The sequence below is a fragment of the Pithys albifrons genome, chromosome 11 (assembly GCF_047495875.1).
Source record: "Pithys albifrons albifrons isolate INPA30051 chromosome 11, PitAlb_v1, whole genome shotgun sequence".
NCBI lineage: Eukaryota > Metazoa > Chordata > Aves > Passeriformes > Thamnophilidae > Pithys > Pithys albifrons.
The window spans coordinates 18,356,743-18,382,176 of NC_092468.1; the positions used below are offsets into that span (position 1 = coordinate 18,356,743).

Here is a 25,434-nt window from a genome sequence, read left to right on the forward strand (position 1 = left end):
ACAGGAGGATCCTGTGGGCTCTGGTCATAGGCCATGGACAGTTATGTTTACATCCTCACCATAACTTTGCTGGTTATTTCTTCTACGGCTTGGGCAATTTCTTTGACATTTCTAAAATTGTTTTATCAGTATTACTAAAAAAAAATACTACACAGTTTTCTGTTATCTCCTTACAACTTCTAGAGAACCTGAATTTACTGTTTCTTTATACATCTAGATCTTTTCTTCTTTCCTATTGATCCAATAAACACTGACCATAACTCAGTAAATGAGATAGCTGCTTCTTACTTCATGTTTAAACTGCTTTCAAAGATAATAATCTTATAAATTATGATAAGAGCCTTTTGAGGAGAATGCATCCTTTCAGCACGCAGTTACTGAGACTAGAGGAAATAAATAGCTTGGAAAATACCACACATAAACTTGAGAATTCAACAGCTTCTATCTTGGTAAAAGGAATTTCCCAAAGGAGGCAGGCTGGACTCTATGATCCTTAAAGGTCCTTTCCAGCCCAAACCAGTCTATGATTCTGTGTGACTTTGCTGTGATTTTGGTGTTTGTCACATCAACAGGCAGCTTAGAATATTGTTAACCGTGAGACAACTGCATGAGGTAAACTTCTCAGTAAAAGGGGACACTCAAAAATGCTTCAGCTTTGAAGATTTTTCAGAGGAACTTCAAATCTGTCTGGATCTGCATTTGGTGAACACCTGCAGCCAGAGCCCATTTGGGGTGCATGTCTGTAGTGCCTCTGAGGCCATTGTTGGGAGGCTGCATCCTAAAGCTGGGCTGGCTGCGAGAGAGGGGGCTGGAAGAGGCCTCTGCCCTCTCAGTGGTGAGCAATGTAAAGCTCCACAATGGCTGAGTAAGTCTCATGTCATGCTCTGCATGGCAAAAGAAGCAAAGGTGGATGGACTGCAGGAAAGCAGAAGACGTGGTGTAGGTGGGGGAGGAAACACCCCACCACCACCCCCCCCACTGCTGAGGAACTTGGCTGTTGGGAAGTGCCAGCAAGGGCAGCAAAGGGACTGTAACTTCCCCCAGTGCTCAAATACCAGAATTATGTTTCAGAGGCCATTTCTGATGTCAGGGACATTCCTGCATGATGGATAACCTAATGGCTACAGGTCACAAGGTGAAAACTCAAGCTCCTTGATTTGTCCTTCAGTAGGACAGCAGGGCTGCCTGGAGAGCAGGGACAGTTTGCTCTGCTCTTTGGCACTTGCTTGGCTTGGTACAGTATTAAATTTGGTACCAGGCTTACACATATTTAGAGGAAAAGGTTCCTCACTTATTCATGCCAGTTCTGGAAGCTGGGCTGGTAAATACACACTTGTGTGTGAGAAGTAGACCCTCAAAGGCTGCTGGATGTCTCAAAATTCTCTTTCTTGACAAAGTTTAGTGGCAGATGGAGGAAGAGTCAACCATTTTTACTTTTAAGGCAAAAAGCCCCCATCTATAAGTCACACTTTGGACTGTCCAAGAGCACAAAGGTTTGGAATTCATTGAAGAAACCTTTAAATCAGAGCATCTAGAAGAAAATAGAGTATTTATTTAAGCATCAATTTGAGCAAAATAACAAGAGTGAGGGGAGAAAGACTTCTATGGAGTTAACCCTGCACAACTGAGGTGACAAGACACTGGGAGACTGCACTTTCTCACATCCATCAGCACTGCAAGCCAACAAGGCAGGGGCGTCTGTTTGAAGGCAACGTAACACCCCGGGGCTTTCATCAGCATTTGGGCTTTCCCAGCCAGCCACAAAATGTCAGAAAACCTGTATTTAAATTTTTCTGCAAGCCTTATTGCCTGTGAGGTTGATAGATCTCAAGTACTTTATTAATTTGTAATCTAATTGGCTCATTTTCTTACTTAACTCTTTCTTCACAATTTTCAAAAGGAGTAGGTTGCACTTCCAACACGCAGAAACAAAATAAATGGCTGTTGGTAAAAAGCAAATTGTTCAATCTGAGTCAGAATATCTGTGTTTATTAGAGACACAGATCTTGGTTTTGAACCTCAGTTTTTCTGGGGCTTTCCCATACCACAACATTTTTTTTTAAGATTGAATCATGAGTCCAGCCAAAATTTAACCTCATTTATTTTGCCACAGAATGACACTTTTTTCATCTGCTCAAGAAAAATGTCACATTTCCAATTATGTTTTTCACAACCTACTCATGGAAAAAAATTATTATGAGAAAACTACTCAAATTATTAATCAAAGCAGCTTTTAAAATATGCCAAACTTCCACAATAAAATGTAAAATATTGCCCACCCAACCTACATACATCACTAAGGTTATCACAGTCAGTGATGTGCACATTAGGCATATTACTGATGTCAGAAAGAAAATGACTGTTTCTGCATTTCAGTGTTTTTACACTGCACTTTGAAACATCTGCATGTACGATCTGGTGATTCCACTTGACTTTGCAAGCCCTAAAAGCCATGCTTGCAGAATGCCTTCCACGAGATTTGCAATATAAATGAGCTCGTCACTTCCATTAATTGTACTGTTAAAAGCATCAACTCCTCTACCATCTCTGATTTAGGTATAGTGAAATATCTGTAGCTCTTCCCAATGGTCAATAGTTAAACTACATAAAATGCTGCCATCTTGTGTTTAGAGACAAACATGAAACTTTAAAAATCTGGATTTTGAAAGACAAAAGGAGGATCTCTGTCAGCATATTATGTTGAAGATTGAAGTGAATGAATTTTGGAAAAGCAGAAGCTTGACTTAATGATTTAGTTTCTAAAATCTCATGCTTAGAGCAAGTGCTGAGCCCCCCACGCCTTGCAGGCAGGTCCAAGGGGCTGTACAGTTTCCCCAAGGTCTGTTTAACCTCCTTGAACCACCCAGCCCCTGGTGTGGGGTCACCAGGGCAAATCAACAAGCACAGGTCGCTTGTATATATAATATATTCATTGTATAAAACCTTGCTTCATGCTTCAGAGTATGGAGAACACACAAGACATGTTAAACACTGCAACTACTGCAATTAGTGGATTGTGTGTATTCCTTTGTGAAAAAGCATGGCTGCTTTGCCTGAAATAACCTGTTTTGCCTGTGCTGAGGCTGGGCGGGTTTTGGAAGGCCCCGCACGGGGGTGAGCTGGGCCTTATTCTGACAGATACTGGGAAGAAATTCTTCCCTGTGAGGGGGCGAGGCCCTGGCACAGGTTGCCCAGAGAAGTTGTGGATATCCCATCCCTGGAAGCGTCCAAGGCCAGGCTGGATGGGGCTATCAGTAACCTGGGATAGTGAGACGTGTCCTTGCTCATGGAAGGGGGACTGGAACTGAATGATGCTTAAGGTCAGTTCCCACCCAAATCATCTATGACCTTGCACAGCCGCGATGGCCGAGGGAGCAGCACCGACCCTGCCGGCCTGTGCCGAACCCACCGCGGGGCTGGGGCCTGAGCTCGGGGCTCGTGCGGCAACCCGCGCCCTTCCCAACAACCTCCCGCTCCCGCGTGGGCTTTCCAATTACAACCCCGGATGTCATTCCCGAAGGAACACGGCCAGCTCAGCGCCTGTGCCCCCACAAGGCCGGGCCGCGCTCGGGCCCCTCCCGTGCCGGGCATGGGCCACTCCCGTGCCACGCCCCGCTGCTCGAGAGCCCTCCCGGTCCCTCCCGTGCCAGGCACCGCTGCCCGAGGTCGCTCCCGTGCCAGGCCCCGCTGCCCCAGGTCCCTCCCGGTCCCTCCGGTGCCGCCCCCTGCCCGAGGCCCGGCCCGGCAGCCGCGCCCCCCGCCCGCCCACAACATGGCGCTGGCGGCGGCTGAGCGGGGCCGGGGCGGGCTGGGCGCCCTGAGGCGGCTGTGAGTGCGGGCCGGGCTGCGGGAGCTGCCCATGGAGGGCCCGGGGCTGGGCTGCCCGCGGAGGGGGGGACGGAGGGAAGGAAGGAGGGAGGGAAGGGGCTTCGGGGTTGCCCCGTGGGGGGCGGAGCCGATGAACCCCCGTGGTTTGAGGGGTCGCTGTCGCGGCCCGGGGGTCTCTGCACTCCCTGACACCGTGTGAGGAGGGAGAAGTTTGGGAAGATCACAAAAATTCCTCTCTCGGTATTAAAGCTGTTTGGTTGTGCCGTGTCTTTTTTTTTTTCTTTTTTTTTTTTTCCCCGACAGTGCTTCAGAGTTGCTGGACTTGATCCAAAATTCCGGAGTTGATTTGTGTACTAATCAAAACAGCTCCAGGAATTTGCTTTCTCGGTTTGATCCTGCCACTTCACCTGTGCTGACACATTTTGTTGTTTAAGTCATTTGAGGTTTCGTGACTGTCTTTGACATTTCTGTGCACCTTTTTTCCATAGAAACAGTTCCTGTCGCTGCTCTAAGCTCTTCTGTTTTGTGGTTCTCCACATCTTCTGTCCCAAGTACTTTAATACTCTGTGATAAATGCCAGATGGTGGCTGTTCGGTCCACTAAAAGTCTTGTATTAAGAAAACCTGCAAACTTTACTATTTCTGCCTGAATGCTGCTAAAAAAAGCAATGGAATAGTTTTTATTGTGTCTAAATGAAAGCACTGGGGGGGACACCTGGTGGAGTTTGCACAACTTTCCTTGTTGTGCCTCAGGATGTTCTGCACAAATAGTTGTATCGAAAGCTCCAGGGCTGTTTCAGGGCTGCCTTTCTCTCACCTGAAAATAAAAGTAGCTCAGCTGCCACTTCATACACGTTTGTAACACTTCTGTGTTTATATTGCACAGGCAATGGAACCAAGTACAAAGATTTGTGAAATGGGCCTCGACGACAGGTATGAAATTTGACTTCTTCAGCTGCTTTGATAAATTATTATGTCATGTGGATGGTTTTGCAATCAGTTTTAGAGCATTAGTTGCTGAAAACCTGTAGGGTTTTTAAACAAATATCCAGTATCTTTGTAGCTTTTGAAAAAAGTAGTAGCTGACCTAACAGAAATAATCTTAAATGTTTAAACAACATTTTGAATAATTTTTTTTGTCATAGGTATACTGAACTTAATGACAACTATTTGTGATGTTTTCATCTTCTGATACAAACGGTGCAAAGTCTGTGAGAATTGTTTTTTAGGCATAATGGTCTTCAAACAAAATATGAAGAAGAGTGGGAGTGTTTAGCAAGATGATTTAAGTTCTGTTGTCATGTTGTCTGAAGTGAAAGGTTTTAGAATGCATTATATTAGTGAGGTTTAAGCTGCTGAGATCTGACTGATGTCTCTGACAGTGCTGACCTGACACTTTCATCAAGTTGTAGCTGCTGTCATGAGACTTTGCAGAAGCTTGTAAGTCACTGCTTAAAAAACCTGGACAACAAAAAACTTGATACCTTGTTTTTAGTTTGTGACTGTGTATCAGTGGAGAACAGTGTTCTTAAAAAAAAAGTGAGTCTCTTCTACTGGGGGGACAGAACACAGGTGTTGATTGTTTCCTGGTTAGTCCAGGAAGCCCAATGCAAAACTACAAGTATCAACTTTAGGTGTTTTAGGGTTGGAATATATTTCTTGGATTCTAAAAAGGAAATAATAAAAAAGCCTTAAACAATCTGCATAAGGACTCTTAAGGAGAAAATTCCACGAGTAGCATAGAAATGCTTTTGGGTGAAAAATGTGTTTTTTCATTGTTGGAAGAAGTGCATAAACACTATAAATGATAAAAAAATCATAATTTAAAAATTGCTGTTTTCAGGGATGTTTTTAAGGATCTCTTTCTTACTGAGCTTTGTTCTTTAAAACAGGAGGTCACAGTATAGGGAAGATTCTCATTGCAAACCGAGGAGAAATTGCCTGCAGAGTGATGCGAACAGCAAAGAAAATGGGAGTGAAGTCTGTGGCAGTTTATAGTGAAGCAGACAGAAATTCCATGCACGTAGCAATGGTGAAGTATATTCATTATGCTCGTGACTGACAGTCATTCACAACAGTATTTCTCATTGACAAGTCCCATGTGAAAGCAGATCCGGAGCTGATCCAGTTTATTTTCACCTCTGTAGAGTTACTGCCAAGTTTTCCTTGAATTGATGAAAAGTTTGCCTGGTCTCTGTCCCAACACCTGACAGCTTTACAGCAAGGGCACTACATTTTGGCTCTCTAACTCCAGAGTAGCCAGGAGTGAGAGAACAGACTTTAATTTTGGGAAGAAAGTCAGAATTTCTTTCACTCAGTTGAGCCTTTCCATGAGGAGAGGCAGTGATTTAAACTGCTGGGTGCTACCAGTCTGATAAATAATATAATTAGCTGGAAAAACTCAATTTTGCTAACAGTCTGTGTCATATGTATTTTTTCTAAAACAGGCAGATGAAGCACATTGCATTGGTCCAGCACCCTCCCAGCAGAGCTACTTGGCCATGGAGAAAATACTGCAGGTGGCCAAGGTCTCAGCAGCACAGGTGAGTAGGTCAGGACCTTCAATTTTCCCTTACTTTCCTGTCTTTAGTTCTTTATTTTAACCCATCTTGACTTTCCTTAACACTCCATTGAAGTTTCTGAGCTTCTTAAGCTAAACTGATACAAAAATAGGCTGGTAACATTATTCTATTTTAGGCTATTCATCCAGGTTATGGTTTCCTCTCAGAAAACACAGAGTTTGCAGAGCTGTGCAAGCAACAGGGAATCATCTTCATAGGTCCACCTTCATCTGCTATCAGAGATATGGGTATTAAGAGGTATCTATTTCTGATTTGTTATGTGGTTATGCAGTTTGCAGATTGGCAAAGCTAATCTTGTTAACAAATAACCAGTGTCGTAATTGTTTTATTCTATCAATTTTCATTGTATTTTATTTTTATGGCTTCAAAGGAATAAACTCCAGGTATATAGGTGGGGGATTCCAACAGACATAGAAACAATCAAGATTGTTCAGTTATTAGGATTTTAGTAATTAAATAAGTGATGGCTCTACTTTTCCAGAACTGGGGCATTGAGCAGTCAGAGTGGGTGTCTTGCATATTGGTCAAAAGAGCAGTGGAAAAGAAACCTCATATTGGGGTTTTTATGGCTCATGTAAAATGGGGTGGTAAGTTCATCAGAGGGCCTTATTCTTGGTTACTTAGATCAAAGAAATGCTTTTAGGGTGTGAAGTATAAATCAAGAATATGGAAATGAGGTTATTACACGTGAGCTGTATAATAGTAATTTGGGAGAAGTAATTTTTTATCACTTTGTAATGTGAGGGTAAATTACCTCTGTAATTTAGTGAGCTTTGCATGTGTGTTTGAAATTACAGTTCTTACACTTGAGTATTTTATGTGTTGTGAATCCAGCCTGCATCATCAAAAGAGTTTTGCCTTTGTACAACTTTAGATGTAGTTTTGACAGGATACAGTGTTGTAGTTTGAAAAATTTTAGGCTTTGGCCTCCATAATGTGGGTCAAAAGACAGGAAAGAACACTGAAATGGAAACTTACTCCCACTTTTATGTGGAGAGCTTGGAGGAAAAAAATCCCAGTTTGAAGCATGTGATTAATTACAGTCCAATCCTGTGTAACCCACTCATGCACATAGTCCTGCTGAGGTCTGCTCTGGAACTGCTTTCATGAAGAGAATTAACATTGGGAACATACACAGGTTTGGAGCTTAAAGTAAGAAAAAGTAAATATTATTATGATTCTAAATATAAAACTGTTCTGTCAAAGCACTTCCAAAGCTATAATGTCTGCTGCTGGCGTTCCTGTTGTTGAAGGTTATCATGGAGAAGATCAATCAGATGAGTGTCTAAAGGAACATGCCAAGAGAATAGGATACCCAGTAATGATTAAAGCTGTTCGTGGGGGTGGAGGAAAGGTAAGGAACTGATCTGTTCATCACAGGCTGTAAAGTGATCATGTCTCAGTGTCTGTAACTGAGTATTCTAAAAGAATCTGAAAACAAAGAAACTGGAAAAATACTTTTTGTTAAAATTTATTATTGATGTCCAATCTAGCACAATGAAATCTCATTTCCTTTTGTTGTGCAGTCAGGCAGAATGTAAGTGGCCGGAATAAACTGGAAGAGTTTTGTTTATTTCAATGGATCTTCTGTAATTCACAAAAGCAGAAAAGTCATCCTGTGGATTTGTGTGAAATTAAATAACTTGAAATTGTTACTTTGTGAATAGTTTGTTACTTCTTTTGTTAGCAGTTTTAAATGCCACTTAAGAAATTATTAGAAATATAATTTGAATATTTTTGTCTAAGCACTTTTTAATTTATGGTGAACTCTCAGTCTAAATCTGATTTTAGTCTTAAATGTCTAAAAAATTACAGACAATTTTAATTGTTTCCAAAATAGGTTTTTTTGTCATAAAAGAGCTTTTCTTTGCCAAATTTGGAAAATTCCTATTATATCTGAGAATAAAATTGATTTTCGTACTCACCCATGTTAATAGGATGATATATCTGTTTTTCACACTTTTTATGGCACTTTCAGTGAGACTTAGAAGGGTTATTTTACTGGAAATTGATACACAATTTTTGTAAAGTTTAGGAAAGAAGGGAAAAGAGTTATTGTTAAGCTATTTCTTGCTGTTTGTGCACAACAAGGATTTTCACTGTATAATGTATTTTTAGACATTTAGAAAGCCTTTTTTCTGTATTTTAGGGCATGAGAATTGCTCATTCAGAAAAGGAGTTTCTGGACCAACTCGAATCAGCAAGGAGAGAGGCAAAGAAATCTTTCAATGATGATGCAATGCTGATTGAGAAATTTGTAGATAATCCAAGGTGAGAAATAGATGTTTCAATATAAACTCTAATGTTTATTCTATGGTTAAATAAACATAACTGGTTTAGTAATAGTAATAGTATGAAAATTAGTCTTGTGTGTTTTATTTGCACCATGGCAGTTGTTGATTTGGTCAAAATTGTTTACATAGTGTTGAATTTCTTTTAGTGACCTAGTTTTGAATGATAGGAATTAAAATACAGATACTTGGGAGGCAATGGCAGTGAGTGAACTTTCTAAACTGGATTTACATCTAAAGAAGAAAGGGTCACTTTGTAATACTTAAACTACAGACCTGAGCCACCCTGTCATGGTGTTTCTGCTGCCTTCAGGTGTCCTAAAGTAGTTATTTAAACTTCCTTTATTTTGATATTTAAAACAGAAGTGATAGTGTTTATCTCATCCTTGGCCTGTGAAACTGAGTTAATTTATTTTTTACAAAGAACTTCTCACAGAGGTCTGTTTGATACCTTTGCACTTCACATCTGTTTTTCTTGAAATATCACTATAAAGAAAGCATTTATTCTAAAGAAACTGAAAGTCTGCCTGTGCTATCAGATGGTTGTGAGAAAAATCTCATTCCTGGGGAACTTCCTTTGCCACTATCAGAGAATTGTCAAAATGGTGACATATTTTTGTTAGCTTTTTAGACAGAACAAAATTCTGCCACTATCATTGTCCTATGAAATGGTGTGTTGCAATAAATGTTACTCCTGAGCCAGGGCTGCTGCTGTCCCTTGTGAATTGCGACACAGTAAATTATGGGAGAAATTATTGTTATCAAATTATAGGGAAGTTTTTTACTTATCATAATTGATAAAGAGATAACAGCCTTCAGACAGGGATCTTGTTTATCCTACAGCCTATGAGATTTCAGTGCAGTAGTTGCCAGTTAGAACCCTGTTTCATTTAGGACATCGAGAATGTCTAAAACTCTTGAAATCTTACATAATATCAGCCTCCTTTCTCCATTTTTGGCACTTATTTGAGGGCAGACATTTAAACATGTCAGAGGTTCTGCTGAAGTGTCCAAGTTCAAAATCCATTTGAACGAAATCAGTCACAGGATGGAGGTTTTATTGAAATGCATTGAAATACATTTTTATTGAAATACATTGAAGCCTTTTTGTTTTTTAAACATTTATGGTTGTGGAACAGGCATGTTGAAGTCCAGGTATTTGGTGACCAGCACGGCAATGCAGTTTATTTGTTTGAAAGGGACTGCAGCGTGCAGAGGAGGCACCAGAAGATCATTGAAGAGGCACCGGGGGTGAGCAGAAAGTTCTTAATGATATTTTTAATGGACTGACATTTTTAAAAAGTAATTAATAATCCCCTCATCAAATTTATTTGGTGGATAGTACTTTATTTGTAATTCTCAGACCTTTTTGAATTTTGCTGCAGAAAGTGTTCCAGTTGAACAAACTACTTTCTTTAGGAAAATGATTCTCAAGGAAAAATTACATAGATTTCAAGAATAACAGAGATAAAGGTTTCACTACAGTTATTAAATACTGCAAAATATTCACACATAGTAGGTTTAATATCACCAAACTTAGCATTGATTTATAATCTTTTCTATTATTTGCAGCCAGGAATTAATCCAGAGGTTCGGAAGAGACTTGGAGAAGCCGCTGTCAAAGCAGCCAAAGCAGTTAATTATGTGGGGGCAGGTGAGTCTGGGGAGGTGTGGCTTTCAGCTTAATGACTCTGTAAGTCTCAAGCAAATGGCATCTGGTTGTTTTAGAGTATGACACACATCCCCCAGTTCTTTTTGAGGTTTAAGCAAGTAATCACATAGTTATTTCTGATGTAATTACAAATTTAAATTAGCATATCTGAGCTCAAGACCAGTGGCAGCTGAAGAAAAATTTCAGACCAGATAATTCAGTCACTCAACTGTTGTTGGAAAGTGAGCTTTATGAATGTTAGTAAGTTTGAGCAGAGCAAGGGAAAAATAATTTCTCTTTCAGCATACAAAAAATAATCCCTTTATATTCAAACACTGAAGCCTTTAAAAGAAAAACACAACTCACTGTGAAGTCCACACCATTTCCCACATGAAAAACCTCCCCAGAATTATTTGTGACTTTGTTTGCTCACTGCTTTCTCTGGTTACTTATTTTTAAAAATAATTACACACCCTATAAATATTCACAATACTTCAGGTAGTCTTGATGCACTTTTTAAAGTGCTAATGAAATGCAGCTCTTACTGTAGAGGAGAATGGCTGCTAAACAGCACAGAGCATGTAAATGTGCAAGGAAACAACCCTTCTGTTTTCAGACCTCAATTCTGTGTCCCTTTTAGATAAATTGTATAGAATTTAATAAAATTCAGTGTATCTGATTTAGAAATAATAGTGTTCTCCTGGCTTAATTAAATAAATTAAATAAATTCACTATTTGGTGAAGTGTCCTTTTGTTAAATACTTCAGGAACAGTGGAATTTATTATGGACTCCCAACATAATTTTTACTTCATGGAGATGAACACCAGACTGCAAGTAGAGCACCCAGTGACAGAGATGATCACTGGGACTGACTTGGTGGAATGGCAACTTAGGGTGAGTGTTAATTGATTTTACATGTGGGATTTGTCCTGGATGCTGAGTAGTGCTCTGTGATCCTGTCTGTGAGAGAACAGGTGGGTTTTCAGATCCTCATCTCCTGTTCAGCTCACAGCAAAGAGTTTCCTTTGCTCCAGAGGAACATTGCTGTATTTGATGTAAGCATTGTGTGCATGCTCTGAATTGCAACTGAGTCTTCTCCCGGTTGTGTAGAGAAAAAGCCAATTTTTTAAATTGTATTTAGAGAGATTACAGAGAATGTGGAGAGTGGGAGGAGTAGGGTCCTGATGGCTCCCTTGCTGTGATGAAATTTTTTTTAAACTAGTTCAAATGTATGTCTGGCCCGAAAATCATTCTTGGATCAGGCCATAGGAGATAAAAATCTCCACAAAAACATGTGTCTGGTGTTATACCAGTATAGTCACATTCTAAAATAAATGTGGTGTTGTGTGGACTGGAAGTGGGCAATTTCCTCACACACCCAATTTGTAGAGAGATGGCTCACACATTCTAATGATAATAGGAAGTTTGGACCTTTGGGAACTAGAAATGAAAACCAATCCTGGTTGGATAAATCCAGAAGTGAGGACAGCAGCACACACTGAGCTTAAGTAGTGTGAGCTTAAGGGTGGGGAAGTATTTACTGTAATCAGAAAGGAAATTAAAATGGTGAATGCTGATGCAAAAAGAAGGAACATTTGTTTTCCTGGTCTGGGATTGGATATTGAGCATTGAATGCTGTGTTGGAGCAGGGATCACAGTGCTGGAAGAAAGAGAAAGAAGGTGGAAATGCTCAGTGAGTGGTCTTGGCACGTGGCTTAATGACTCAATAGATAAAAAATGTCTGTCAGTTCTTGGAGAGATTACTTTTGTAAATCTGTACAGTAACTACTCTTTCTTTAAAGACTAAGTTATATTCTGCTGTCTCTGCTGAAATCTGTAGTTTGTTGGCAGAAAGCAGATTATGAAAAACCCCTGACATTACAAAAGAAGGTGAAATGTTGCTACAAAATTTTTAATAGGAACTTGTATTTTCCCATGTAGCTGGAAATTGGGATCCTGTCTCTGCTTAAGTGTCCCCAAAAACTTGTGTTTTTTTCAGTCTCAGACTGGCCTGTTGCTGCTCTTCTTGTATTTGCCATGTGAATTACTTTGAGTAATAAAAATGATGTTTCCTTCCCCGTTGAAGGTTCCTTGTTAGAAATCCCCTTAGAGAAACCTTAAATGTACAGGTCCCACAAAACAGAAGAATCAACAGTGTGTGCTGGTAGTGCTGGCTGCCAATAACCCATTTTATCATCTGCTTTTGGAGCAATTTTTGTCTAATTAAGTCTTGTCTTATTTGACCAGGTTTTAACTTAAGTATTTAATTATTTTTTTACATAACCGGTAGAAAAATATTAGGCTGTTTTTTCCCATTATGTTTTAGCTGTCTGAAAGAGTAGATGATGAATTTACACAATAGTAATTCGAAGTCCTTTGACTGGTGACTTCCAGAAAAAAGGGAGGAGTGACTTCAGAATTAGCCTTCTGTGACCTACCACTTTTTTTCTCCTTGTACTTTTTTTTAATGTGCTTTCCAGTTGTTCACGTTTAGAAGAAGGATATTTAATATTTCATATGTCAGCACTCCAGAATATTGATCCTGCACTAAAGAAAGAACATATTGTTTTCAGGTAGCAGCAGGAGAGAAGATTCCCCTAAAGCAGGAAGAGATCCTACTCCAGGGCCATGCCTTTGAAGCCAGAATATATGCTGAGGACCCTGATAATAACTTTATGCCAGGAGCTGGGCCGTTGTTACACTTGTCCACCCCACCAGCAGATCGTTTCACCAGGATAGAGACTGGAGTCAGACAAGGTAAAACTGAGGGCTCTGATGTAATAAGAAATAATTAACATGAAAATGCTTTCTTTGTAAGCATTTCTCTCTTTGGCCTAAATAAGTTTGTCTGACAGGGTGTTGTTATAAAGACACCTCTCTACAGAATTATTCTTCTTTATGCTTGTTCATGTATTTTTGGTCAGTCACTGACTACTTTATTTACCTCCTTATTTTCTTTATTTACCTGTATCCATATTAATGTCTATTGCATCATACTGACTGTATTCTCACAGTTTATCAATCTTCTTGCAACAAAGAACTTGAATTTGAGTAATGTTATGTCTGCAAAGTCTGTACTGAAGTTGCCCTGGAAGAAATGCCAGATCACGTCATCGTGTCCTTGAAGAACCTTAATCAGGAGAAATGTGGCCATGAATTGTGTCTGAGTTTGATGCCATGTGGTATCCAGTACTTTGCATGAGCAACTTCTAGAAACACTTGGTTTAGTGTTACAACATATTTTTTTTAATTTATGTATTTTAGGTGATGAGGTTTCTGTTCATTATGACCCAATGATTGCAAAGCTGGTTGTTTGGGCTGAGGATCGGCCAGCGGCGCTGAGGAAGCTGAGATACAGTTTGCACCAATATAATGTAAGTAGAGGGAGCCCAGTGTGATTTCAGATCTTGAGCTGACTTTGTGAACCTTGAGCTAACAAAATATGCATAAAATGCTACAATAAAACAACTGTGGTTTCTGAGAGGGAGCCTGCATTGCCACCACCGTTTCCAAATCATTAGTTTTTTGCAGAAGTTGTATTTTTTCCTAATTTTCAAACTTTTTTCATTGGTGGAAAGAGTAGAAGTGTGAAGTCCAGTTTTACACATAGATTTTTAAGTTTGTGATACCTTCAGGTGGATGATGCACCTGAGACTGTGTAGAAGAATAAGCCTAAATAAGAATAGTTTCAGTTGGAGTTTTGTCAAACTTAAAGGAGTTCTTAGGTGGAATTTGTGTCAGACAGTGTTTGCTTGGAATTTATAATTTTTAACAACAACTAAATTTTTAGACTATACATATAGTAAAGAAATATGCTCTCAGTTCTTTTTAAGAAATGTTCCCTTTTTCCCTATAAAAACTACAGGTATTGTATCTCTTTCCAAAAGTGGAATTCAGAAGTTTGGATTTCACATGAGACTGAGTATTATTTTACAGAATTAATTTATACTTTTAAACCAACAACATGAATGTTACTGAAGGACTGAAAATATTGACCCCTTATTGTCTTAGCTAAAAATGAAAATTACTTCAAGGGAAAGAGAGAAATTCTGGAAAAACCAAAGAGAATTCCTTCTTAGCAGTTCTGTCAGTACATGCTGACAGTGTAACATAGTTAACCATTTCACTGATTTCTCTGAAATAATTACATTGTTTGCTTGGGAGTTTTGCAATACAGGAAATTAATAGTATCTAGTAAATTTATAAAAGTCCCTGTTCCCACTTGTTACTATTAAAAGATCAAATATGGGATGCTAAAACTATTGTAACTCATTTTTCATAAGAAGGACTTGTCAAGTTAGGAATGTTCTTTTAAATACTCAGAGCATGATTTTCCAAAACAGTTTTTTCCTAAATTACCTCCCACTGCTGTTGCTGGGAAACTTTCCTCAGCTTCACAGGGAACAAAGGTAGTGTTTAGAAAACAAAGTGGTTTTGAGAAGGCAACTCTTTGGGTTTTTGTTTGGTTTGTTGTGTGGTTTTTTTTTTTAGTGTCATTGGTTTAACTGCTAATAAAACAGACCAGTTGAATGAATTATATTTTATTGCTAAATTGTTTTGATGGTGCTATCTGAAAAAATACTCCTCTTATCTACACCTGAGCAGAAACCTGCATGCTCATCCATAACTTCCATTTGCCAATATGCTTCTCTTTCCTTACAGATTGTAGGATTAAGCACTAATATTGATTTCTTACTGAGCCTGTCAGGACACCCCCAGTTTGAGGCTGGAAATGTGCACACAAATTTCATTCCTCAACACCATGATGAACTATTTCCAACCAAAAAGGCAACTCCACATGAAGTTATGTGTCAGGCAGCTCTTGGGCTTATACTGAAAGAGAAAATGTTAACAGATGCCTTTAGAGATCAGTCAGAGGGTAAGGATTATTCTCCTGTTTTATTTTGTGAGCTCACATGCAGTTATTTAATTTGCTTGTTCTTTCTTTGACCTACTTTGTGCCTGCTCAGGGTTCTGCATTTTGGCCTCTCTCAGATGTTTGCACTCAGAGAAGACTGGAACTTTTGTTAAGGCACAAATATGGAATGTATCACCACTGCAATGCAGAGAGTTCTGCCCACAGCACTTCAGACAGGCACTATCTGGAAGACCTTGGGATTCCTAGTCAGTGACACCGTGTGCTCTTTGCTCTTGACAAGCACAAACAGGGACCATCTGCCTGTACTAGTCCTACAGCTGGTCCAAGGTCTCCAGACATAAAACTGACTCTGCTCAGAGTGGGATTTGATGAAACCTTCACCTAAGAGTTAATCAGAATCTGCTGTGTAGTCAAATTCCTGTCCCTTCTTGTGCTGTTCAAGGATGTGTTCATGGAGAACAGCCAATGCCCCAATCTCAGTGCTGTTGGGTGGTGTTTTCTGTAGGTTTCACAGCATCAGTTTATCCAGTGTTGAAGGCTGAGGGATTCTCACTCTCAGTGGTTCCCCAGACCTTCATGTGCAATGTGAAAATATAACTATGATGGTAATAACAGTAGGAAGTGATTTTGTGGTGTAAGGTTTGAGTGTTGTGTTTTGTCAAAGTAGAATGACAGTAACATAACTGTGCATTTTGTATTGTAGATAAATTCTCACCGTTTGCTTCCAGCACTGGTAGAAGAATAAATATATGTTATACCAGAAAACTGTCTCTGCTGGATGGGGAAAACAGTAAGTTAATAAAAAAGTGTGTTGAGGAAAGGGAGGTACTTGATGGATAAAATTATTTCAATTGATGCTTGAAAATTCCTGCTAAGAAACAGCAAATAGAAGCAGTTTGAGTTTTATGCAATTTAAGCTGGGAATTCACAGAACTGCATGCTTAACCCACACTGATCCAGATCTTGAGGAGATGTAAACCAAATTCAAATGACATTAACATTGTTCATCATTTAAATGAATAAGGTTGGCATTTTAAAAAGAGCTGAATGCCAGTGATTTTTTATTTTACTTCATTAGTGTGAAAGTGCTCAGCACTTCTTCCTATTGCAAACCTGTTTTCTGTTCAGATAACACCATTCAGATTTCAGAGATTAAATTCAGGTGCTCGTCCTTGAAAAACAAATTGTGTGGAATTCAGTATGAAATCTGCAATGTCTGCAAAGCTAACCTGAAAATACTGGTTCTTTTCTTAGTGTGGATAGATCTTATTTTTATCAAGAAAGATAAATATTGTTTATATGTCATCATTCTCTAGATACTATAATTAAATCTACTTACATATACATATTTTGTTTTATTGAACAGTTGTGGATGTGGCTGTAAGTTACAATCAAGATGGGTCATACAAAATGCAGGTACAAGTCCAATTTTTTCAGATATTTCATTAGATAAAAGAATCAGCTTCTTGTAGATTTATCTTAGTATTAATTGTTACTAAAGTTGCTTGGTGATTACAGATACAGGATTCTATTTTGGTTTACTTGCAGCCATTGCTGTACACTGTTATTTTTGCCTGAAATTATCTTTGCTAGATGCTGGATTACCATGGAAGAGCTACTAAAATGCTTCTGAAAATAAGGCTAAGAAAAGCATTTATATTTTCAGCATTTAAAGGTCTTATTCTTTATTTTCTTCTTCCATAAATTTGTCTTTCTACAACATGGGAAATTAGATTTAAATCTGCATTTAAAAAGACTTTTTTTCCACATGACCCCTGCTTTGTTCTGTGCATGAGATGGATCTCCTGTGGGATAAATAAAAGCTTTCTAAAGCATTATCTGTAAGATAACACTCACTTTATTTTGAAGATGGAAACTGAGAAGTGATTACCAAATGAGATGTGGAATCTTCCGGTTAGATAATTGAATGATACCCCATAGAATTGGCTTCTCTGTCCATGCTATGGAGCTCCTGTAGGATACAGCTCAAGATGCCTCAAGCTTGGATAATTTTGTGTGTGCACGTGACAGTCTCCAGTTGTGTGGCTTATGGGGGTTGTGTTTTGCTGAGAGTTAATGCCCTTCTTGCATCCCCTGTCCAGTGTTTTTCCTCTCAGATTTGGCACCAAGAATGAGAGCATGCTGGAGAATGCTCTCTCTGTTGTTCAGCTTCTTGTTCCCAAATTCAGAAAAGGGGAACTGGGAGAATAAGTATTTATGAACTCTTAGATTGTGTAGAGAGGAGCGTACTAGGAAAACAATGAGACAATTATGGTGCTTTGGTAGCTCAAACCCTTATTTCTATGGTTACAAAGACTGAGATAACCCACATCCCTCCAGTAATACCCAGGATATTTTGAGAGTATTGATTACATATTTAATGCTGCAGAGCTCTTACACTTGAGGCTTGTCTCATGTAAGTCATGTCAGCAAAAATAAAGAGAGGCTGGAAGGGATGTAGGGATATTTGTGGAGGGAAGTGCAACTGGGGAGAAGGTAGACTACTAAGGAAGAAGCAGGAATGGGGGTTGAGATGGATGTGGAGAGAAGCTGGAGTAAAGGATGGAGAAACATAACTGGGAGCTGATTATGAGGAGGTTGTTGCCTCTGGAGTGATACAAAACCTGTCCTGAGGCCCATCCAGTAGGACAGGTTGCTGGGCCATGGATCTGCTGAGCACCCAGTGCTTCCAAGGTCTTGCCCTAATTTGTGCCCCTGCTCAGGATGCTAATGAAGCAAATGATTTCTTCTCAGGGATCAGTATCAGATCAACAGTATCCTTTCAATGCAGTTTTCAGTGGAAGAAGAGTATGTGATGATATAAATGAAAATGGAATTTTATTTCTACTCATACCTTCCTGAAACACCAGCAAGTCTCTAATTCTTTGCTCAGTGATGTTACTTAGGAGTAAACATATCAGTTAAATATAAGGCACTTAAGTTTGTATTCTTACAGTCTTTGTATGCTGAAGTTGTGGCACAAATGCAATTTCCACAGACACAGATGAAGGATTACTCACAAAGAAATGACCTTTCCATTTGGTCTTTCTTTGGCAGTTTTGGTGTCTAATTGACACTGTTTCCATTACTGCTCTGCTCCTTTGTGGGTTCACTGACTGTGTTGCAGTTCTTGCATTACAACTTTCCAAGGCAGAGGGTTACCTGTCTTTTGGAAAACAACGTGGAATATGGTGACAGCTAAATCAGATGGATTCTTCAGTTTGAAAAAGTCAAGATGCTAGGACAAATAAAAATGTTGGATTTAAGTAGCATCACTAAACTGAACATTCTCTGGGGTTTTGTTTGTTTTTCTTGAGCAATAGTATACCTTTATTTAATATAAAAATTTTCCTGGGTGAATATAGTAAATATATTTGTGAGCTGTTTGTACTGGATACAGAATACAGTCTCTTAACTGAAAAATAAAGGATACACAATATTTAAAAATAATTTTTCTTTTAATTACAAAATTGTCTATGAAGGTTATGAGTGTACAAATAGTATCTTTTGGTTTATTGGTCATGAAGGGTTAACCTTTGTCCTTATAAAAGCATTTAACTTTCAGATTCAAGATAAAACGTTCCTGGTTTCTGGAGAGATTTTGAATGAGGGTGATTCGCTTTACTTGAGGTCTTCAGTAAATGGAACAGTGTCTAAGTCCAAATTGGTCATTATGGACAACACCATTTATCTCTTCTTTCCGGTAAAGTTCCTTTCTTTATCACAAGTTTAAAATTTCAGAATTTTATCCATGAAAATGAGCAATATAAGTTGCAAGAGAATGTGAAAGGGAATCACAATTTTTAATTTCTTCTTTTGACCTATAATGTTTTGCTACTTGCTGGATTTATAGCTCTAATTAGAAGTTCACTGCTTATGGTTCATAAATGAGAAAATGAATTACGTTTAGAAAGATAAAATACAATTAGGTGTATTGGAGATGATGGCTTAGGAGGGGAGGAACACAAAGTATTCAAATTGTCAGGTATCGAAGTTTATCATAGAACAGCAGCAATTAGTTCAAACTGACAATTATTTGCAAGTGCTTGTACCTGATATTTTAATTTCATTTTTTAAATTACATGACAAGAAATAAATCAGTACTGGTCTGAGGAGAGATAACTGCAGCTAATATTAAAAGAATGGAATTATGAGTTACCATGGTATTATATCTGTTGTATATATGCACATGGCATTTGAAAGAAGCGGAACCCTTATTTCCATTATTAGGCTGGTAATTTTTTACCTGGAGTTAAAGATTGGAAGTCTCTGAAGTAACTCAGTGAACGTGTAATCTAAATAAATAAACTATTATGTGTTAGTTTCAGTAATTTACTTCTAGCTGTGAGCCCCTTAAGACTTCCAGCAGAATGCAGTGAAAACTTTGCTGCTCCAGTGGTGAGGACAAAGTAGCTCATGCTGGAATGGCAAAGCTCAGTTTTCCTGTTTTGAGAGTGGAGTCTGGGCTGGGGGATTTAGAAGAAATCACGTGAGTTTTAGGGTATGGGCAGGGTGTGGGGGAGAACGAGTGTTTGGAAAACTCTGGGCACCAAGTCTGAGAGGACTTAAGGGATTTGAATAACAGTGAGAAATTTTTACTAAAGTAGCACTGAATTAATTTTATTGTAAATTGTGAAGCTCTCATTGGCAGTGAAGATGCCAATGTCCCTTCCTTGCTGCAGCAACCTGCCTGCCCCTTGTGCAAACAGCCTTTATGCATTTTCTGAACCCCTCTGTGTTTGGGTGCCTGGATGGGGAGGTACAATATGGGTTTTGTACAAAGATCTGGCGGTCCCGTGGTGTAATGGAGAGCACTTTGCACTCGGAATCTCCAGGTCCTGAGTTCGAGTCTCAGTAGGGACCATCCCCTGGCAGTTAAAGCCTCCCTGCCATTGGATCCCATCAGATCTTGGATGCTCAGCAGGGTCAGCCCCAGTTCAGTACTGAGGGCTGTGAAAGTCCCAAGGACTTCCCTGTCACTGTCCAAGCTCGCTCGGCCGTGGCAGATGGACCTTGGGACTTAAACGGTGGGGCCAGTTCTGTGCACGCAGAGCCTCACCTAAAAAATCCATTGCACTGGCTGGAAGGGCTCACCCACATGGGGAGAACCCTTCCCAATCTTTCTTTGTGAAGTTTGGCCATACCTATACATACACACAAAGATCCACATGGAGCTGCTCCTTCGCAAGGTTTTGTTCCTACCTTGCTGATCCTCAGCAGCAGCAGGACTCACTTTGAAGGCCTTTGACAGTGGCAGAGCTCCAACAGTGCCCCTGCTGCCCTGACCCCAGGGCTCTGCCACCCTTAGAGCCCACGGGTGTGCCTGAGGCTGGGTCTGTTCTGCCCTGTGTGTCAGCACAGACACTGGTGGTTTGTGCCGTTCACTCCCCTGCCCTGCTGCTCTCTCCACAGGAAGGCAGAGCTCAGGTCGCCCTCCCTGTGCCCAAGTTCTTGTCTGCAGTGAGCTCAGCGGCAGAGCAGGCAGGGGCTGTGGCACCCATGACAGGCACAGTGGAGAAGGTAAGTGCAACCACGGGGGTGGGAAAGAAACTCTCCCATGTGTATATATCCAAGTTCCTCTTCCAGAAATGGTGCTTCTGTACTACCAGGAAACAATCACAGCCCAAAATGCCAGTGCTGTGGGACTCTTTCTGTTTGGAAAAAGCCTTGTTTACTCTGAGTTTTTAGCAGCCACTCAGGAGTTTTTAAGGTTTCTAGTCTTCTTTCTCTAGAGCTCTGGAAGATCTGAATATTTTGATTTATGCTACTGCTTAGATAATTTTTTCTTCATTTTAATTACTTTCTAAGTGGAAGCTCCCTGAAGTGTTAGAGGCTGTTTGATTCATTTCATCTGACAAAAGTGAGATGCACTTGGAAAAGAGAAATACGCAGACATGCCTTTTTGTCAACCTGTGTATGTATTTCTTTTTCTTTAGCTGGGCAGGTCTTGTGTATTTCCCTGTACAGTGACAAAGTTTCAACAGGGAAGAGATTTCCAGAAGAGTTTAGTGGCTAAAGAATTCTGATGGGAACAAAAAGGCATGAACCCTTTCAGAGAGTCGAGCGCATTGAACATGGATCTCTTACACTGAGTGAACACTTTAAATTAGTTATTGTTCAAAAACAAAGTGGCTCCTGCCATCTTCTTTCTGGGTGTTGTTTAAAAGGCTTGAGGGACTGGCTGCAGGAGGAGGTTCTGCACTTTCCCAAAATAGAAATGCTTAAGCCAGAAAGGGTGGAATATAAATCATCTCTTCTAGTGTTCCATCTTTGATAGGTAAATGTCTTCCTGCTCATCCTGGCAGCTGGCATCTCTTGCAGCTTTGACTTCCCTTGAGTGTTATCTAGAGAACTCAGATGTCCAACTCAACAATAATAAAACTAACAGGAGGTGGTTTTGCAAACCCACAATCTCTGTGGATTGTGCTAGTGAAGATCCAGCTGATGATTTTTAATGGCATGATTTTTTTTTCCAATTTTCTCTTGAATTTAGGTGTTTGTGAAGGCAGGGGATAAGGTTCAGACTGGAGATCCTCTAATGGTTATGATAGCTATGAAAATGGAGGTAAGTGACATGTAAAGGTTTTAATTACTGAGAAAATAAAAATCTGGTCAGAATTTAATAATTTTTGGTTGCATTATTGAAGTAAGATGTAGCTCACAGATGTCAGTATCACTCATCTGCTGTAAAACAAGTGTTGTGTCTGACTAGATTTTAGAGGATTATAGTTGCTGTTATTTTACTAACAAATGATGATTATATAATTCATGGTATTCTGCAGCTGGTTTAGCATACATTTGGTTGGCTGTGTCAGGCCTTCTGTCCCCTCCTCTCTTTTGACTTTTCTAGCAGAGGACTCTCCATATTTCTCTTGTTCACTGATTGTGATCCAAGCATAAGGAGTATCTGCCATTACTTCAGGCAGAAATTTAGCTAATGGAGACTTTGTAAATATGCACAGGATTCTTTGTGTATAATATTTTTATTATTTACATAAAGTTTTACCACGAGTACACTAAAGATTCTGTGTAATTGTCCATGTGGCATTCAGTGGACCAGCACTTGGGCCATTTTATCTTGTCACAGTGTTTAACTGTGGCTCAGATTGCTTGAATTAAGTTTTTTGTAGCCTGAACTGGTTTGGCTTAACTATTGGTTTAAAATAGACCACAGTTTGTGGTAGCAAAACTAACATTGTTGAGAATATCTGCCTTTCCCTTATCATGTCCTTTTGGAAATTATACTGAATTTACATAAAATAAACCCATTGTGCACCAAAAACCCTACACTCAAAATTCTTTGCAGTTGGATGCTAAATATGTTTGTGCCTCTCCAGCTGATATCTGACTGACATCACCTGAGTTGCTATTTTAAGTGCTATTGAAATATAAATTGTAAAATTTAAAAAGCAAATTAGTATTTACATGAGTCGTGGCTTAGATGTGAGGATTTAATATCTGATACTAAATGTTTTGATACTAGACTAACCCTATGTAGAAAAATACCAAGAAATTCAGCTACAAAGGAAAACTAACCTGGTACAATAACAAGCAGACCAGCCTGGGGGTTGGTGTGTAAACATGTTGTTCCTTTTCTGTCATTAGTAGCTGTATTTGGATTTCATCTCGATTTTGCCAAATATCTGTTCAATAAAGACCCATCCTGGCCAGAAAACAAGAATATGTTTAGTAAATCTGCAGATTCCTCTTAAGGGAACAAATCTGCTATATGATTAACATTTTGGATTAAAACTGTATTATTTCTGCTCAGTATTTATTACAATAACAAAAGTAAAATAATATTCAGCTGTTCACAATTCGTAAGATTAAATTATGTAGCATTTTTGTCCCCAGTATACTTATCAAATATTCATGAGAACTTGAAAATGGACTGGTATAATGTTTTAAAAGAAGGTTTAAAATAAATATACGTGTCAGAGGAAGGAATTAAATGTTTTTGGTTCTAATTGCACCAAAGAGTAATATTAGCATTTGCTGGAGAGAGAGAAGGAAAGAACCATGTTCTCTGCTGGTTGACTCTTGCTCTGTTTCTGCAGCACATCATAAGGGCTCCGAAGGCAGGAGTGATAAAAAAGGTCAATTTCCAGGAAGGTGCCCAGGCCAACAGACACGCTCCACTCGTGGAATTCAGGGAGGAAGAGGCTGAGTCAAAATAAACTTCAAGGAAGATGCTTTTTACTTTTTCTACTTTGCTGATTTTTCTCCCAGGAGAAGATTTCTTCATATTTTCAGCAAACTGTTTTGTATGAGAGATTGAGGAATTGGTTTCCTCTGCACTTCCTGCATAGCCTGACTGTGAATTATGCTGACTTCAGTGGAATTTGGGTATCACTATCCTGTAATCATATTTATAACCTGTGGGCCTGTGTGATTGTTGTTCTGTGGTTCTGTTTGCCGTGGAAAGGCATTAGACTGGGAAAAGGTGAGGATCTCAGAAGATGGGAGAGGTTATTTAGGACTGTAAGGTACAGACAGGTTGGGTTCTTCTGCCTTGCTTCTTCATTCACAGCTGCCTTTTTCCCTGCGATACAGGAGGATTGATTGGAAGGAAATCTGGAGGAAGACAGTTATTTTATGAATTCATTTTCTGGCAGACTCCCTGGGTGTGGTTTATGTTTTTGCCTTAAGAGGGAATTCAGGATTGTTTCTTAGCCTAGAATCCCTCTTGGTATTTTCTGGTACACCTGTTTTCCCTGTTTACCTCAATGAGTAGTGAAAATTTCCATTTCAAAAATTATTTTAATATACCTCAAAATATCTGAACCTAAGCATTTTTCAAATACATTTGCTACAAGAATCAAAGTTGGAGCATAACTGGTTTCTAAAAGTATCATTTGAACTTTAAATATGAAGGAGTAACACAGAAAGCTAAGCTTATTTAATACTTGGAAAGTGTGCCAAAGTAGAATACTGACTTCAAAATCCTCATTTACTGTTCCCATATTGTTCATGTTCTACTGTTACTTCTTGCCTGGAATGAAGTACACCAAAGTCTTTGTTACAACATGAAATATCTGCCAGGCTTCACAAGGGAAAATTGTTAGGATTTTTAATATGCAAAGAAAATACTCAAACTCAGCATACCAGTCATTTGTCATAAATTTATTTTAACTTATTCAAAAAGCTTCTCAGAGAAACAGGAAAAGGGAAAGAAGAAATTATGTTTTAATTGTTGCCAACTTTCAAAATCTTTTTACCTTTCAGTTAATGTGATGTTCTGCTTGTCATGTGAAGTTTTGGTATGATAATTTAATTCAATAATGTGATTCATAATGCAGAAAGGAAAAAAATCAGATGCTGCAGTGATCCCAAACTTGTAGTTAGATCTGTGAAAATGGATCCTTACACTTCTCTGAAATCTCACTTCTGAATCAATGTGCAACATCATGGGGAATTCTCTGATCTGCTGTAATTGTGCAGCCTTGCCTGCAGTGCAGAAAAAAATTGTAAAAAAAGCAATGGCTCTGGATGGTCTGTATATTAAAAGCATATTGTAATACTGTTCAATTTTCTTTTTAATCCTATGGCCACCTAACAAAAAATGACAGTAATCATCTTCTAGACTATTGCCACACTGATTTTTATTTACTGCCAAATAAAAATTAAGCTTCACTTTGAATGTTTTCATTTTTCTCCGTTTTGTGCTTTCCTTGGTTGCTTCTGTTCATGCATTAGTTTAAAGGCTTTAAGCAGCTGTTTCTGTCTCATCTGATGATGATGACCACAGTCTGCAGCTCACACTTGGGAGGCAGAAATCAGACAGTTGTGATTTGTTTCTCTGTAGGTGAGGTTGGTGGCTTATCTGATCTAGAAATGGAATCTACATATAGAAACATGAGCTCAGTCCTGAAGAGGCATTTATTTTTTTTTCTCTCTAAGTGAGAGAAGTGTGACACAGTTGTGTTTCTAGACCTACTTTGCTACACTGAGTCGGTACCAAAACATTGGAACTCACAGCATGAGGTTCTGTGCCCGCTGAGGCTGCACAGCTTGTGCACAGAGCCAGGGAAACAGAACATGTTCCCTGCAGGCTGACAAAATGTCCTCCCTTAGGAACGAAGGGAGACAAATAATATTACCAGTTATAATTTCCCCTCACTTCTGAGAGTCAGATGTTAGGGTTTTATCTCTAGAGGTTTCTAGTGAGATTGATTTTTCAAATAATGATGGTCGTGTTTCTTT

The 25,434-nt window shown here is 39.2% G+C and overlaps 1 protein-coding gene across 1 annotated transcript; it reads left to right on the forward strand.

The window, feature by feature from the left end:
* The first annotated feature begins 3,753 nt into the window (after positions 1 to 3,753).
* Positions 3,754 to 24,864, forward strand: MCCC1 (methylcrotonyl-CoA carboxylase subunit 1). The gene is made up of 19 exons (XM_071566175.1): positions 3,754 to 3,828; positions 4,714 to 4,760; positions 5,720 to 5,859; positions 6,275 to 6,370; positions 6,525 to 6,646; positions 7,616 to 7,763; positions 8,559 to 8,680; positions 9,840 to 9,951; positions 10,273 to 10,354; positions 11,119 to 11,246; positions 12,926 to 13,109; positions 13,617 to 13,726; positions 15,015 to 15,231; positions 15,935 to 16,021; positions 16,598 to 16,647; positions 18,797 to 18,934; positions 20,644 to 20,751; positions 21,725 to 21,796; positions 23,289 to 24,864. Exons 1-19 carry the CDS (start codon positions 3,773 to 3,775, stop codon positions 23,406 to 23,408), a joined length of 2,139 nt encoding a protein of 712 aa, XP_071422276.1. The 5' UTR covers positions 3,754 to 3,772; the 3' UTR covers positions 23,409 to 24,864.
* Positions 24,865 to 25,434: the final 570 nt, after the last annotated feature.